Genomic DNA, 16,652 nt, shown 5'->3' on the forward strand with positions numbered 1-16,652 from the left:
AAGCTACAAGGAGGAGTCACTGGCCAGTCAGGACAGCCCCTAAGGTGTCCTGAGCTGAGGTGACTCTGACTTTTAGAAATCCTCCATCTTGCAGATGGAGGATTCCCCCAATAGGGTTAGGATTGTGACCCCCTCCCCTTGGGAGGAGGCACAAAGAGGGTGTACCCACCCTCAGGGCTAGTAGCCATTGGCTACTAACCCCCCAGACCTAAACACGCCCTTAAATTTAGTATTTAAGGGCTACCCTGAACCCTAGAAAATTAGATTCCTGCAACTACAAGAAGAAGGACTGCCCAGCTGAAAACCCCTGCAGCGGAAGACCAGAAGACGACAACTGCCTTGGCTCCAGAAACTCACCGGCCTGTCTCCTGCCTTCCAAAGATCCTGCTCCAGCGACGCCTTCCAAAGGGACCAGCGACCTCGACATCCTCTGAGGACTGCCCCTGCTTCGAAAAGACAAGAAACTCCCGAGGACAGCGGACCTGCTCCAAGAAAAGCTGCAACTTTGTTTCCAGCAGCTTTAAGGAACCCTGCAAGCTCCCCGCAAGAAGCGTGAGACTTGCAACACTGCACCCGGCGACCCCGACTCGGCTGGTGGCGACCCAACACCTCAGGAGGGACCCCAGGACTACTCTGATACTGTGAGTACCAAAACCTGTCCCCCCTGAGCCCCCACAGCGCCGCCTGCAGAGGGAATCCCGAGGCTTCCCCTGACCGCGACTCTTTGAACCTAAAGTCCCGACGCCTGGGAGAGACCCTGCACCCGCAGCCCCCAGGACCTGAAGGACCGGACTTTCACTGGAGAAGTGACCCCCAGGAGTCCCTCTCCCTTGCCCAAGTGGAGGTTTCCCCGAGGAACCCCCCCCTTGCCTGCCTGCAGCGCTGAAGAGATCCCGAGATCTCTCATAGACTAACATTGCGAACCCGACGCTTGTTTCTACACTGCACCCGGCCGCCCCCGCGCCGCTGAGGGTGAAATTTCTGTGTGGACTTGTGTCCCCCCCGGTGCCCTACAAAACCCCCCTGGTCTGCCCTCCGAAGACGCGGGTACTTACCTGCAAGCAGACCGGAACCGGGGCACCCCCTTCTCTCCATTCTAGCCTATGTGTTTTGGGCACCACTTTGAACTCTGCACCTGACCGGCCCTGAGCTGCTGGTGTGGTGACTTTGGGGTTGCTCTGAACCCCCAACGGTGGGCTACCTTGGACCAAGAACTAAGCCCTGTAAGTGTCTTACTTACCTGGTTAACCTAACAAATACTTACCTCCCCTAGGAACTGTGAAAATTGCACTGTGTCCACTTTTAAAACAGCTATTTGTGAATAACTTGAAAAGTATACATGCAATTTTGATGATTTGAAGTTCCTAAAGTACTTACCTGCAATACCTTTCGAATGAGATATTACATGTAGAATTTGAACCTGTGGTTCTTAAAATAAACTAAGAAAAGATATTTTTCTATATAAAAACCTATTGGCTGGATTTGTCTCTGAGTGTGTGTACCTCATTTATTGTCTATGTGTATGTACAACAAATGATTAACACTACTCCTTGGATAAGCCTACTGCTCGACCACACTACCACAAAATAGAGCATTAGTATTATCTATTTTTACCACTATTTTACCTCTAAGGGGAACCCTTGGACTCTGTGCATGCTATTCCTTACTTTGAAATAGCACATACAGAGCCAACTTCCTACAATCGGTTTCGACCGAAATTTCAGCTCCCGCTCCACCACTGCCTTCGGATCATGGTAAGCACCAGACTTCTGCTACTTCGGCTCCGACCACCGAATCACAGGTCACTTTCAGTTCCGAAACACACCATCTTGGCACCGGAACCGATATTAAAAACTCTGGGTGGAGAAATCAACCCAAAACAAGAACATTCATATTCAACCTTTTACAGGATGTATTCTAGCAAAAGCAGTGTAGTCTGTGCCTACGCCGTCCAAGGACCACCTTTCTTTTCGGTACATTGCTACTAGTCATAGTCATCCATCTTTGCCTGCCTCGCTTCCACCACCTTCTACCTCTCTCACCACCACATCACATGTTTAGTGATATAGGTGAGGCTACACCACAAGGCTCCCCACAGTCTTTTATAGGGGATCAGGGAGAAGGTGACTCTATACATTAAACAGCCATATATCCATGGAATACCTATGACATTGACCCCTCCCTTCCCCCTTCACCCCCCTGAGGATAATGAGCCAGACCTCTATCCAGCTAATCCTCCACCCTCAGATGATGCAACATGATTTCAGGAACTAATAGCCAGGGCAGCTGCTTACCACCAGGTCCCATTACACAAAGACCCAATAGAAGAGGAGTTGCTATTTGAAACACTAAATTCCACTGCCAGAGCCAGTATTTGCCTATGCTAAAAGGGATGACCAACCAGTCTGAGGAGATCTTTAATGATGCAGTAAGGGCACATATTGTTACTCCGCATGTAGATAAAAAATATAAGGCTGCACCCACAGATCATCAGTATATTAAGGGCCAACTTCTTCCAGACTTGTCAGTAGTATCTAATACCCTCAAAAGGGCTAATTCACAAACAACATCAGATGCCCATCCTCTAGACAGAGTCCACACTAATTGATGCGTCTGGTAAAAGAGTAGCAGCTCAGGCAGCTAGTCACTGGTTCATAGCAAATACACAAGGATTACTGGTGAGATATGACCGAGCCCTTTGGGATCAAATGGAGGAATTATTACAACATCTCCCCGAAGAATATAAGAAAAAAGGACAGCAAATTGTTCAGGAGAGTAAATTAATCTCCAACAATTCTATTAAATGTGCCCTTGACGCAGCAGACACAGCAGCCAGGTGCGTGAATACAAGTATTTTATTACGCAAACATGCCTGGCTATGTATCCGGCTTTAAGCCAGAAGTGTAACAGACAATCTTAAACACCCCATTTGACCAACAACATTTGTTTGGTCCACAAGTGGACCAAACCCTAGGGAAAATTAAGACAGACAACTAAGTTGCCAAATCTATGAGGGCACGTCAAACTTCAAATGCCCGTGGTGCTTTTTGGCACCCCTCATACAAACATGGCCCTAAGACAATTTCTACAGATCGCTCTACCTCCTGTTACAGGCAGCAATATCAAACATCCCCTTCAAGTGGCTTTTACAGAGGCTCATATAGAGCAAACAGTTTAAAAGAGAGGAAAAGGTGACCCCACTCGTGCCACCCCCTCCACCTGCAAACAGTGACTCACTTTCTACTCCCCACACCTAGCCATTTAACACCTGTCGGGGACATCTAGAACAATTTCTCCCAGCCTGGAAAAACATAAAAGGTCAATGGGTGTTGGACATTTTCCATCATGGTTACTGCTTGGAGCTCATCAAAACACCTTCAAACATGCCACCAAGAAAACCCAAACTTTCCGTACAACATCCAGATTTATTAAAACAGGAAGTGCAGGCTCTACTTCACAAATAAACTACAGAGCCTGTTCCTCCACAGCAACAAGGCACAGGAGTCTACTCCCTATACTTCTTCATTCCCCCCCAAAAAAAAAAACAGCTCACTTTGGCTTATTCTAGATCTCAGACCTCTCTATCAGTAAATCCTTTCAAAACATTTTCATATGGTAACCCTACAGAATGTGGTCCCTCTGTTACAGCAAGGATATTTTATGTCTGCACTAGACCTAAAAGATGCTTACTTTCACATCCTAATTCACCCAGCTCGCCACAATTATCTCAGGTTCGCAATACAAGGAAAACATTCCATTCTAGGTGCTTTCATTCGAAGTTACTACTGGACCTCGTGTTTTCACTAAGTGTTTGGCAGTAGTTGCAGTACATCTATGCAGACAGACTATTAATGTCTTCCCGTACCTCTACTGTCTTATCAAAGCCAGTACGTTGACATTATGCCATCAACACACACAAGCCACTCTTCACCTTCTTCATCAATTAGGGTTCACAATCAGTATACAGAAGTCAGACGTACAACCCTTACAAGTTCAATGAAATTTGGGAACTATTCTCAACACACAGCTAGGACTAGCTTACCCGAATTCAGTCAGTTCAGAACACCACAGCATTCATGAAACAGGTATGTTCCAATCAACGTATAACAGTCAGAATAGTACAACAACTCTTAGGAATGAAGGCCTCTTGCATTGCAATAGGGCCATACATGAGAATACACATGCGTCCACTGCAGAAATGTCTGGCAAGCCATCGATTTCAGTCTCAATTACAAGAGCTAGTGTTGGTAGACAGCCACACTCATCACTCTCTGCAGTGGTGGAACATACAAAACCTATCAGAGGCATAGCTGTATCTCAACCCTGTTCACAGGATGGGGTTATCTCCAAAACCTCAGAATACAGTGGCTTTGGGACTCCAAACAACAAACTCTACACATCAACTATCTGGAGCTTCAAGCCATTCATCTAGCATTGAAGGCCAATGTAGTTCACCTAATTGGGAAGATTGTATTAGTCCAAACGGACAACACAGCAGCCATATTTTAACTATGTAAATTGAGGGGGGATGTTCTCTCTGCAGTTAACACGCCTGGCTCTTTCAATTTGTTGTTTGGCAATACGTCACCATATTTACCTGTTAGTGGAACACCTTTCTGGCACAGACAGCACTGTTGTCGACCTCCTCAGCACGAGGCAGCAACAAGTCTACGAATGGTAACTCCATCCCCAAATCTTCCTCCCATATTTTTGCAAATGGGGGGGTTTCAGCACATAGACCTGTTTGGTACAGCAAACAACGCAAAATGCCCAAACTTCGACTCCAGGTTCCCACACCCCCTATCCAACAGCAATGCTCTACAGATGAACTGGTCAGGGAGATTTGCCTACACTTTTCCACCTCTCCCTCTCCTTCTGTTTGTGGTTTGGTAGCTCAGGCAGACGTCTCTCACCTTCATTCTAGTAGCTCTAACTTGGGTTTGACAACCATGGTTCACCACACTACTTGAACTCTGTAGTGCCCCAGGAGAAGTTTCTCCTCAACCCTGGTCTTCACTCTGAACCATGGAGAAATCAGGCACCCAAATCCAAAGGAACTCAACCTTGCAATTTGCCCCCTGAAGTCATAGTTTTGTTACCTCAATCTTCAACAAGAATGTATGTCCATTCTCAAGGAAGCATTCTGTGCGGCTAAATGGAAAATATTTGTTTTCTACTGCTATAGTAAAAAGTGACCCTTTCAATAAAACAGTGCAAAATATTGTTTATTTACTGTATTTGCACAGTTGTGGTCTAGTATGTACCTCAGTACGACTACATTAGCAGCAATAGCTACTTACCTACAAAATAGGCAACACTTATCTTTATTTAAAGTACCAGTAATTTAGGGAGTCATGGAAGGCCTTAAAAGAGCAATTCCACCCAGGCTGCCCCCTGCACCAGCCTGGAATCTTATACATTGTTCTTTCTAGGCTCATGGGTCCACCATTCCGACATTTACATAACTGCTCTTTGTAGTTTTTATCATGAAAAGTATCCTTTCGAGTAGCAATCACTTCACTTAGACGTGTCGGTGAGCTCCAGGCATTAACTTTAGAAGAACCTTTCTTCAAACTACATAAGGGACAGAGTAGTCCTTTGTACTAATCCACGATTCCTTGCAAAAGTAGTGTCCGCTTTCCACCTAATCCAGTCAGTTGAAGTACCTGTTTGGTTTCCACAAACTAATTCAGTTGCAGAAAGGGACCTGCACACATTAGATTTTAAAAGAGCATTAGTGTATTACATTGATAAAACTAAAGAGTTTCATAAAACCAAACAACTCTTTGTTGCTTTTTTGCCCCCTCATGCAGGACAGCCTATATCTAAACCAGGCATCTCAAGATGGATAGTTAAATGCATTGAAATTTGTTACGCAAAAGCTAAAAGAACTTTGCCCACACCTCCTAGGAACTCATTTTACTCGTAAAATAGGAGTATCAATGGCCTTTCTAGGCAATAAATAGCTGAAATCTGCAAAGCAGCTACATGGTCCGTTCCACACACTTTCACTAAAAACTATTCTGTGGATGTTTTTGCACTCCAGCAAGCTATAATATAGGACAGCCAGTGTTACGTACACTTTTTCAAACTACTGCAGCACCCACAAGTTAGTCTCTGCTTTCAGCAGGGCACTGCTTTATAATCTATGCACAGCCTATGTATCTACAGCCACACATGCCATTGAACAGATTGTTACTTACCCCGTAAGCATCTGTTTGAAGCATGTAGTGCTGTAGTTTCACATGCGCCCGCCCGCCTTCACAGACACTTAAGGCCATTGCAGTATCTTATTCACTCACATACAAATGGGCATCTCTTTAGTATCACTCTTGCACTCCCTTCTTGCCCAACTGCGGGAAACCAGTCTATGTCCAGGTGCATTATCACAGAGGAGTCACTTTGCCTTGTGACTCAAGAGACGTCTTAGAAGGAAAACAACTTGCATACATCCAGACCCAAACCTAGAAGGCAAGAGTATGCACAGCATGTGAACTTGCACCACTACAGGCCACAAACAGATGCTTACAGGGTAAGTAATATAATCCTTTCATAGGTATGCTTCACTGCAACCCCTGAGATTTCAAATTTAACATGTCTTAAATGTACTATATTTTGAAAGAAGTAGATTGGAGGATCACCTTTTGCTGGTGATGTGCTGCCTTGGAATCAACATTTTCTTGATCTCAAACAGTCCCTAAATCAGCAAAAGTCAAGACCATCCTGTTCTATGTCAACTGTGTTGCTGATTTGCAGCTGCAAGCACCTAGATCCGTTTTGGATTAGGTGTTTTTTACAAGCGTTATTGGACTGGGCTTGCTCTTATTTTCTTTTATTTGTTTTAACCTGTGTAATTAGTTCAGTCCCATATCCATAAAGGCAAGCCACATGACGAGCAGCTGCAGTGTTTAATGTACACACAAGTAAATGTCATCTTGTTTTGGATAACAAGTGTACAAAAGTATAGTACTAAACACAGAACATCTTGCTACTTAACTTTGTAGACCACAGCCCTTTCCTGAAAAAAGCTTGCAAATTATAATAAGGTCAGCACACACAGTTAATAATGGCTTGAAACAACTGCCAAATAATGGTATGTATTTTTCCTTCTGTCTTAAGGTCTCTCTTCATTGGTCCTCTATTGTGGTACAGCAGTGTTCGTTTGATAGTACAGCGCTGACATGTTATGTCTCATAAGTCTAGGGTTTCCCATAGCTTATTTATACTCAGTGTTGGAGGCACATCATAATGGTATATACCCATCAATTTAAGACACAACCTTGTCACATGCATAAAAAGTTTTATTATAACTATAACGGAATAATGTCTAGTAACAGTACTAGCATTGCCAAGAAAGCCAGACTATTATGATACCAAAGACAGTGAATTAGATTATTCTTGCACTTGAAATCATCAAAAAATGCAAATAGCACTACCATTTTGTATGAAATGAGCCTTCTCATGAAAATTGAAGTTGAAAAAAGATCTAGTGAAATTATGGAAAAACGGAGGAGGGCCTCTGTAGGTGTGTCCATGCGTAACCATTAGTACAAATCCGAGGAAAGGCCATGCCAAGGGAAAACATTTCTGCAGGAAATGTAAAATTCCACAGTCTTTGTAACCACACAAAGGGTCCTGTACTTAAGTGTACGTCTCCATGTAGTTGGATTTATTTTGCTGCCTTCCTCTAATCCTTGCAGGGATAAACATTGGGTCTTAAGTGTGTTATAGCTCACTTGTCAGATTACAATGAGTGCATTTTAGCTATCTTCAATTTGTGCCACATCACTTGGTGCTCTCCCAAACCATATGTCTGGATATTTATTGGTCCCTTGTGTTATCTTGTCAGTGAATATCTTCTAAAGGGAAAGAGAAGGCTTGAGGACCTTTATGTCTATTGTCCTAGGAAATAGCAATGGCATGTGTGGAGGAGTTTAGATGGGTAGGGGTGACGATAGTGTTTAGTGTAGTGTAAATATGAGAGGGAAGTTTCCTCCTGGGCATTGTACCACCCGTATTGGACTGCAGGGCCCAGTCCTCCACCCTGCTGCTTTCTGGGTTCTGCAGTGATTTGCCTGGGAAGTGTTTTAGGTTATTGGTTATTGTCAGGTGGGATAGCTGAGTGTTGATTCTGAATGTAGAGCCTCTGTTCTGGCCCATGGCCTCTCCACACTATTCCAGAAGCTGTAGCATTGTCTGAGGCATTGTCCTTCAGTTGCTTAAGAAATGCACATGGGCTGGTAATTCTGAAAGGTGTATATGGAACCTTTTGGAAAGAAGGGGGAGCAGAGCTGTGACCTGAGGACACGGGTGGCTTGAGGTCCTTGCCACTCGCTAACCCTGGCCTCTTCTATCGGCCACTTCCAAGCCCACTCCTGATGGAGAAGTACCTGCGGGCAGCCGGACCCCTATGGGAGTCCCCGGACGCTGCCTTGAACACTGAGCGGGGGTCTGTGACAAAATATCTGCACCAGAGCTCGGTGTACCTAAAATGGCGGGCCGCTTGGTTAGCGGTGGTCACACTGGATTTCACCTGCAGCTTACTTCCTGAGCCTCTCCAGGTTGCCACTCTTGCCTGAGTCGGGTACCCAAGGGTGCGTGGGACCCTGCAGACATCTCTCGTGGACTTTGACGGAGCTGGCGGCTGGTCTACACCCTCACCCAAGATGATGGGTCCGCTCTGATTGCAGCAGCCGCCAGCACTTTCGCTTCTCCAGCTCATCTTCCTTTGTTGGTGCCCCTCCTGGTTCAACAGGCAAGTTGTGTTGGGGGTTTCCGGACCTGGGTGAAGGCTGTGGAAAATCTTGGGGTTGGATCTACTAGCCTCGCACCCCTGACTGGGCAGTCAGCCTGTATCAAAGTTATCGGAGGGCCCTCTGGCTGTGGGGATGCTGCAGGGGGGTGGACTCTATGACTGAGGTGGAGCGTCAGTATCCTTGGCTCATTGCTGATCTGGGGGTGCCTATGCTTGGATTCTTACTCACTGCACCCTGTGTGTGGGGGGGGGGGTGGATGGGGCCCTGATGGTCATATGATGGATCCTCCTGTACGCCACATGGGATGTGTTCATGACACACTTGCCCTTTCCCATCAGTGAGTGATTATTCAGTGGACTTTACAGGCCCATCAGTGCCTAGTGTGTGGGGGCTGTTTGGAGAGGTCCTGGGAGATGGATCTTTTTGTGTCCCACCGTTTTAGTTGGCTGGCCAAACTTACTGTTCCTGGTGCCTGCTTCTCACTGTTATTCCCTGTTTGAGAAGTGGTCCTCTTTGTCCTGTTTTGGTCTTGGTGAATTATTGTGTTAAGCCCTTTGGTGCCCTCCTGGCTTGTTACAACACTGAATGAGCAGCCTGTTGAGTTTGCGACCTCACGTGGAGTTTACTACATTGGGACCACGGGTGGTGGCGATGTGCAGTTGCCCTGCTCTCCTGCGCTCCCTGTGCCCTCATTGGGGTGACTATCGGGTGCATGGAGTGGACCAAGGATAATGCAACTGCAAGTGAGCTGCCCCTTTACCCCCACACCCTAGAGGGGATTAAGCAGGGCGCTATCGACTGAGATATGGCGTACATGGATGGTAAATTTGTGAAACGTCTGGCTGCCAGTGGCGCATCTGGAGAGCATTTGGAGGGTAAAATTGACCTCTCTCTGTAGAACTGGTCCTTATCTAGGAGGACTCAAGGAAGATCTTGATGAGGGTTGCTACTCTAGAGGGCACTGTGCAATCTTTGACACCAGCTATTCAATCTGTGCTCCACCGCATCACAGCTCTAGAGGCACAGACTCAGCGCCTGACTGCTCACGTGGGTGACCAAGAGGCGGAACAGTGTTCTCATCCCAAGACTTCCTGAATGTGTTGAGTGACTGTCGACTTTCCGGAGATGGTGGCCCTGGAGACAGCGAATAAGGTAAAAAGTTTTCACTGACCCATCTGCAGCATGGGACTGGCTTTTGCTTTTTGACAAAGAAACTGTGCAGCTTGAGGTGCCAGGCCAGCCGCAGCCTTTGTGTCCCAAGCAACAGCAAGCCTACCGTAGGGGGAACCTCGACCTACTACATCATAGGTGGTGTGGCACTGGAGCAGACGAACGGTTGAAACCACTGCTTCCATTGGGGCCAGTGAGGACTCCTCTCAGCGCCCATTGTTGGAACATCACAGCTCAACCTCTGACTCGAGGACTCAGTTACTCCTGGACTCGACAATACTCTGCTGGGGTTCACCCTGGGGTCACTGGATGATCTTGTCTGATGCTGCCAACCTGGCATCCCACAAACATTTTGCATTGATTTCCTCGTTTGTTATGATGTTGGGATGGATTTGTGGTTGGTTTCTCCTGTGTTGATATATTTATTCATGTTTGGGTGGTCTGGGGTAATTTGAGCGGGGGTGTCAAATGAAAGGTGGGTTTTCTGGATGTATCCTGTGGAATTTGTTTGTCTGCTTGAGTGTTGTTCCAGCAGCTCCTTCCCTACACATAGCCTTCCATTATGGAACTAGTTGGCTATTTTGCCCTTTGTTGGCTGCTTGATGGGCCTTTTGTGCTACTTGGACAGGATATTTGTATGTCTCAGCCCTTTGGGGAGGGGCTGAGATCTGAGTTTACATTTTTCTTGGTGGCAGAGCATATCTGGTTGTAGGATTTGTATGTTTGGTATGTTCAGGTACTATTGTTTTTATTGGGAGCAGATGAGTGTGGGGTCCCTGTGTCTGTTCCCCTTTTTTGGTCAATTTTCCATGACAGCACAAGTTAAATTGCTCACGTAGAATGTGCAGGCCTATCTTCCTCCTCTAAGTGTTATGATGTCATGTCTGATTTGAAACGTTCAGGGGTGCACATTGTTTTCCTCCCGATGACCAGTCTTACAGAGACTGGGGTCGGGCCCTCTGGGGGTGCAGACAGGGCTGACTATATGCTACCTCTTACTCTGCTTTTTCACAAGGCAGTCTTATTTGGATTATACTTAGGGTCACCTTCAGATTTCACCGAGCAGTTACTGACCCAGAGGGCCGCTATGTTATGGTATTAGGTTACTTGGATGGTAGGGATATTGCCCTGCTGCATATTTATACCCCCCAACATAGGCCATCCAGCATTCCTCACTGGACTGGCCCATCTCCTAATGGTCCCCTATTGGAGAGTACTAGGGGATGATTTTACCTATGTTGTAGACCTGAGCTTGGATAGATCACATCCACCCATGTGTGGTGCACCAGTGGGCAGGCTGGCGGATGCTGCCTGCTCCTGGGTTGTACAGTGGGATCTGGTAGACTCTTGTGGGTGCAGAACCCACAGCTCGAGTATACTCATAACACTGTGGCCTGCACGACCTTGAGGTCCGACTTGATAGAATTTATAGTTGCAGGTTGCTGTACTGCAGGGTGGTGGGGGTAGAGTATCTGGCAAAAACGTGCCCCAATCATTCTGTATTGTGTTCCTTCCAGTGATCTTTGCCTACACCTAATGTTCCTACATGGAGCTTCGACCCCAAACTGCTGCTCAATGATTAGGCTTTTTGAGTCTTACTGGGCATATGCATTGTACAATACTGGCTCCACAAGCGGATTCTGCCTCATTGTGGAGTGGGAGGCCATGTGGGTGGTTATTTAAAGCTATTGCATCCCCATCACAGCAGGTGTAGGCCACAGCTGCACTCTGATATTCAGTAGGAGTGCTCGATGGTCTTTACTGTGAGATAGATCGTGTAGGTTGCTTGCATGGGTTTTACACTGTGAGAGTCATAGCCACACCATTCTTCAGCTACGAGATGTCTAGGGATAGGATGTCATTGCACAGGAGGGAATTAGGTGTTTCTCCAACACTGTTGGGATTTGTACTCCATGGGTGCTGGGTGTAGTGAAGTGGATATGTTGAATTATATTGAAGATTCTTCCCCAGTGTTCTCGATTTCACAGTGGCGGCTCAATTGGGTGCTGATGTTACCGAGTAGGAGGTACGGGGTGTGATTAAAGAACTGACGAGTGATAAAGGTGCCTGGGCTTGATGGTTTACTGGTAGACTTCTATTGAGTGTATGCCTCTGACCTTTTCCCTAAACTCGTGGCCCTCTTCTATGTCTCCCGGTAGCATGGTTTACTTAATCCGCAATGCGGGAGGCCGCTATTTTATTGCTGTACCCGGATTTGATAGCAAGCCTAAGATGTGTTTCAAATTTGCTTTAAAACTGTCAACCAAATACAAATTAATATCAAAATCCGTCTCTAAAGTACCTCTTTTAGTTCATTTAAGAACACCACACACCAGGTGTTTCAGCATACAGAAACACAACCCTTCTGGTTGTGGATCCACAACAATAAGTTCTGGTATACCATAAAACATAGCTCCTATTAATATTGACTTCACCTTGGCCTAGTTATCACAGCCTCTGCCATCCAACATGGTCTCAGAAACGGGAGGATAGTGCATCCCAAGCTTAGGCGTTTAAGACCACAGTGAAGAAACCATTGCCGCTTCTTTTTCCACCACACCCAGCAGCAGCACCCTTTCTGAAGTCTAGTCTTAATCATTAAGTACACAAACCCTCTCCTGGGTTAGCTAGTGGTGGAAAACATTATCAGCGCTTCTAAGGCATGATTAAAACCCAAAAAGCATGATAGAGCCACAAAGGCAAGCTCTTGATACCAGTCTGTCGTTGTTTTCTTCCTCCTCTTCAACATCTTCCTGCTCTTTTCATGCTTTGCCTCCTTGTTTCGTTTTCCCTGTCTACTCCTTCCTCTTTTTCCGGCATAATCTTCACCATTTTCTTATTTCTCATTCTCCTCCTCCTTCCTCTGCAGCCTTCAGCTGATTTCCTAATTTTAAGGGACTTATTTTCTCACATAGCTAGAAATAGAGTACCCCATTTTTTAAAAACATATTCACATCTAGAAAATCTTTTGGGAAGTCCAATAAGCACAGCCATTTAAGTACTAGTTGGCAACAAGTCCAGCTAAGCAATTTGTAAACTATCCGTAAAACTTACTTGTTTTATGCCTCTTTCCATCTCCTTTAATAAAAAAGTATAGTTGCCTTATACAGTGGGGTAAGGTAATAAGAAATATCTAGTGCCTTTGGTATGCCAGCTTGTCGCTAGGCTTCTCCATAGTTTTAAAACCTAACCTCCACCAAAAGGTCAGCTCCAGGTTAAGGATTTTAAGTAAGCTTGCATCACAACATATAGTTGAAGAAAGGGATGCATAGTGCAATCTGGCAGTTTGAGAGAGGAGCATGGTCAATTCTACATGGGATTGCTCGCCACACCAGTCAGGTTTTACCCTAGACTTATGAGTTTCTGAACATTCAGTTTATGGGGATGCGCCTATGTGCTTAAGGGTACAAGAGCTAGTTGGTAGTTTCTTCTTTCTTTCCTTAGAGTCCGTGCTTCTGTTAAATGAGAATGTTACACTTCATTGAAAGTTTTTGTGGCATGCAGATTACAGGAAATAGAAGCATTGTTCAGCTGAACTGGCCTGTGTCTTTCAACAGGAACATGGCAGGTACTTTATATTCTGTAGCAAATTTAGACAGCCACATTGTATAATTCTGTACTTGAAAAACCTGGACACATTTTGTCATTGTATCTTTAAACTTGTTAACGTGTAATCTTCTCATTCACTGTCATATTTTATTTAACCCTTTATCCTTAGTTGATGTAGTAATGTGAAGGCCTTTTTACTCTTTCAGTTTTAAATTTCTTTATAATTAATAGACAGTACTGATGGGTGCTGAAATAAAATGTATTTTAAACTGAACCCTGAGCAACAGCTAACAAAACTATTTTGATCGTCCAGACGAATTATGAAAACCGAATATACAGCCTGAAAATAGAATGTGGACCTAAATATCCAGAGGCACCGCCAACAGTTCGATTTGTAACAAAAATGAACATGAATGGAATAAACAATTCAAATGGAATGGTAAGGGATACAAGGGTAATTTAAGTACGCTATGAGCTCTCTTATAAGTTTTCTTTTCTATGTAGCACAGTAACGCCTTAATTGAGAATATTTAACTTGACTTCAAGCAAGTAGAGATAAAGCATGCTCGTCAGTGTATTATTGGGTCATAACATTGATCATAGAGGACATTCAAAGTAAAAAAAAAAAACACCTTAACAGAGCTCAGAAATATCCTTGATCCCCATTTAACATTAATAACTCAAAATGCCATTTGCTTTTCGCAACTGACATGCTTCTCATCCCAGCCTTGGGATTTTTTCAAGGTTTGTATTGTAGTCAACAAATGTTTGGTGTGGTCTGTTTGAATGGTAAAAGAATGGTCTGCTCATGCGCCCAAAAACTTATTTCAAAGTGACACTGTCAAAAATAAATATTTTAACATTGCTTTTGTAAAACCTTTATTGTAGGATATACTTAAAAGAAAAATAATATAGTTTAGTTATCTTTCCGAATGAATTAACTTGTATTTGTTGAACTGTGTGTTAATTTAGTTGATGAAGTAATTGAACAAAAATGCATTCTTCTTTTATTGTAAAACAGGAGAGAAGGGGTATTCAACCAGTGGTCAAATGTTTAACTGTAAACCTAACAATTTCTGGTTGGCCTACTTGACTAACTTCTGTGATCCTAACCAATTCACTTTACTCTATTGTGCCTCATTTTGATTGCTAAATCTAAGAGCACCTTGAAGTAATATAACATTGGCCTTATATACAGTGCCCATGACAAAATGACATCCATTGGTTCACTAATAGCTGCATCATCTGGACATTTGAGAACAGGAATTCCTATTTGTTTCCAAGTTCATGCTTAAATATTGTTACTTAATGGATGTCAATGCAATGACATAATCTAATACACCAAAGTGAAAAATAAGCCTTCAGTTAGATCCTTTTTTAGCTAATTAAATGTCTATCATATTTGTACATGACCTTTGCTGCATCATTTACGTGCCAAATCTTTAAAGGTTTGTGCATTGGCTATTTAAAGCAAGCTTGATCCCTTTCCTCAGCTCTCCCTCTTTGTTGGCTTGATCATCTCTACTTGAGACAGGTCAATTCCAGTGCCATAATGGCTTACTGTGGGCTGCATCTGGCATACGTTCAACAGGTATACCTCCTTGCTCCCAGAATATGTAGTTAAGAGCACAGATAGCTGTCCAACATGAACAAGGAAGCTGCAAATCTAAAACATTCTGGGACCTCCTCAGTCCTGTTTTCAGACCGTGAATTCTGGTTGATTCATCTGCAGTTGTTACTTAAGTCCTCGGTTCTTGAATCAGAAACCTAGGAGAATTAAATCAGCCTTTACTTCAGTGAGAAGCACATGGTTGATCCCTCAACTGATCCTCCCATAGTACACACAGCATTCTGACAGATACTTGTAACTACAGATTCCTTGTGAATTTCACCTAGCCCAGAGGTGGATTTGGGAACTTTGAAGCATTTGCCTCATTCGTTGACAGGTGTTGCCGTGCAGCTCTGTGACAGGTCAGTTGGTTCTGGATATGTCAAGACCAATATAGGAGCACTACCTGCGCGCACTAAAGCCTGTTCCTTTATGCACCTGCTGCTCTTCATCCTGTCATTCTGACAGATGTCTCTCAAATTTTTCACCAAAGTGTGCTTTACATGCCCCACCCCCTAAAAAAGCACTCATGATGAATGACTTGTGCCTTGGCACTAAACACAAAAACAAGACGATGGGTGGAATTCTTGAATTAATGTAAGCCACTGGCAATCGCTAAGGCCGCATCCTAATCCATTGCTTTTCGCTCACCATGATGCCTCAGTTTAGACCCAGCCACATGCAAATAAGTCTCTTGACCCTGCTCCTCATGGGAACAGTTCATCCCGAACTTCCAGACCTGGTCCTCCCTGAACCTGAACACAAGCAACACAAGACTGGTTTCACTCTTATTAGGTCTCTTCAGCCAGGTGTAGCTTGGTTCCAGCATGGGCAGTTCCTTCGCTATGGAGAAAGAGCGTTGCCTCACTGGATGTGCCAGAAGCAGAAAAATAAAACAATATTAAACTATTGTTTCATTTTTCTACTTCTGGCACAGCCAGTCGTGTAAGGAGGGGCAGAGCTGAGCCACGGGAGGGGGGGTGGGGTGGGGAGAGTGCATCTAAGTGTGGATGTGTGTTTGGCCTGCCATCTAAGGCCCGCCAAACACCCATGCGCACTTAGGTTTCACCAGCCCGGCTGTGTTTCGCAGCACAGCAGGAGAAACTGCACAGACGCCAGTGCTGTGTCTGAGTGGCAGTCACTGCTGCTCGCACCAATCCTGGTGCTTCTTTCATGCAGAGTTTTGCATGAAACCAGCGCCAGGATTGCTGGGGAGCTTTTGCTGGTGTCCCAGCAGTGAATGCTGGGACACCAGAAGAAGAGGAGCGTCAGGTGGTAGGGACGGAGGCAAGGTCCGTGCTTTAAAAAAATATATTTTTACCTCCTCTGTCCTCATCCCCATCCGTGCACCACCCCCACCTCATCCCTTATCCTTACCCTTGAGTTATGCGGCCGCCGCGTTCCAGTGGCACAGTGAGCTGATACCCACGTCTAGGCATAGCCAGCAGACTTAAGGCATTAAATGCAAAAACAACAAGGTGATGGATGAAATGTTTGAATTAAAGTTGACTGCTGTAAGAACATTAATGAAAAGGCCATCCAAGAATGTAAAGCCAAGTTAGTAGTCA

At 44.9% G+C, this 16,652-nt stretch overlaps 1 protein-coding gene across 2 annotated transcripts in view; it reads left to right on the forward strand.

Moving 5' to 3' along the window:
• Positions 1–16,652, forward strand: part of UBE2V2 (ubiquitin conjugating enzyme E2 V2) — a 148,985-nt gene that overhangs the window by 67,724 nt on the left and 64,609 nt on the right. For both annotated transcript variants that reach the window (XM_069220137.1, XM_069220138.1), the window contains exon 3: positions 13,789–13,914. In XM_069220137.1, the coding sequence (XP_069076238.1) occupies positions 13,789–13,914 (126 nt within the window). The remainder of the gene's footprint in view (positions 1–13,788; positions 13,915–16,652) is intronic.

The sequence above is a fragment of the Pleurodeles waltl genome, chromosome 2_2 (assembly GCF_031143425.1).
Source record: "Pleurodeles waltl isolate 20211129_DDA chromosome 2_2, aPleWal1.hap1.20221129, whole genome shotgun sequence".
In the NCBI taxonomy this organism is placed as follows: Eukaryota; Metazoa; Chordata; class Amphibia; order Caudata; family Salamandridae; genus Pleurodeles; species Pleurodeles waltl.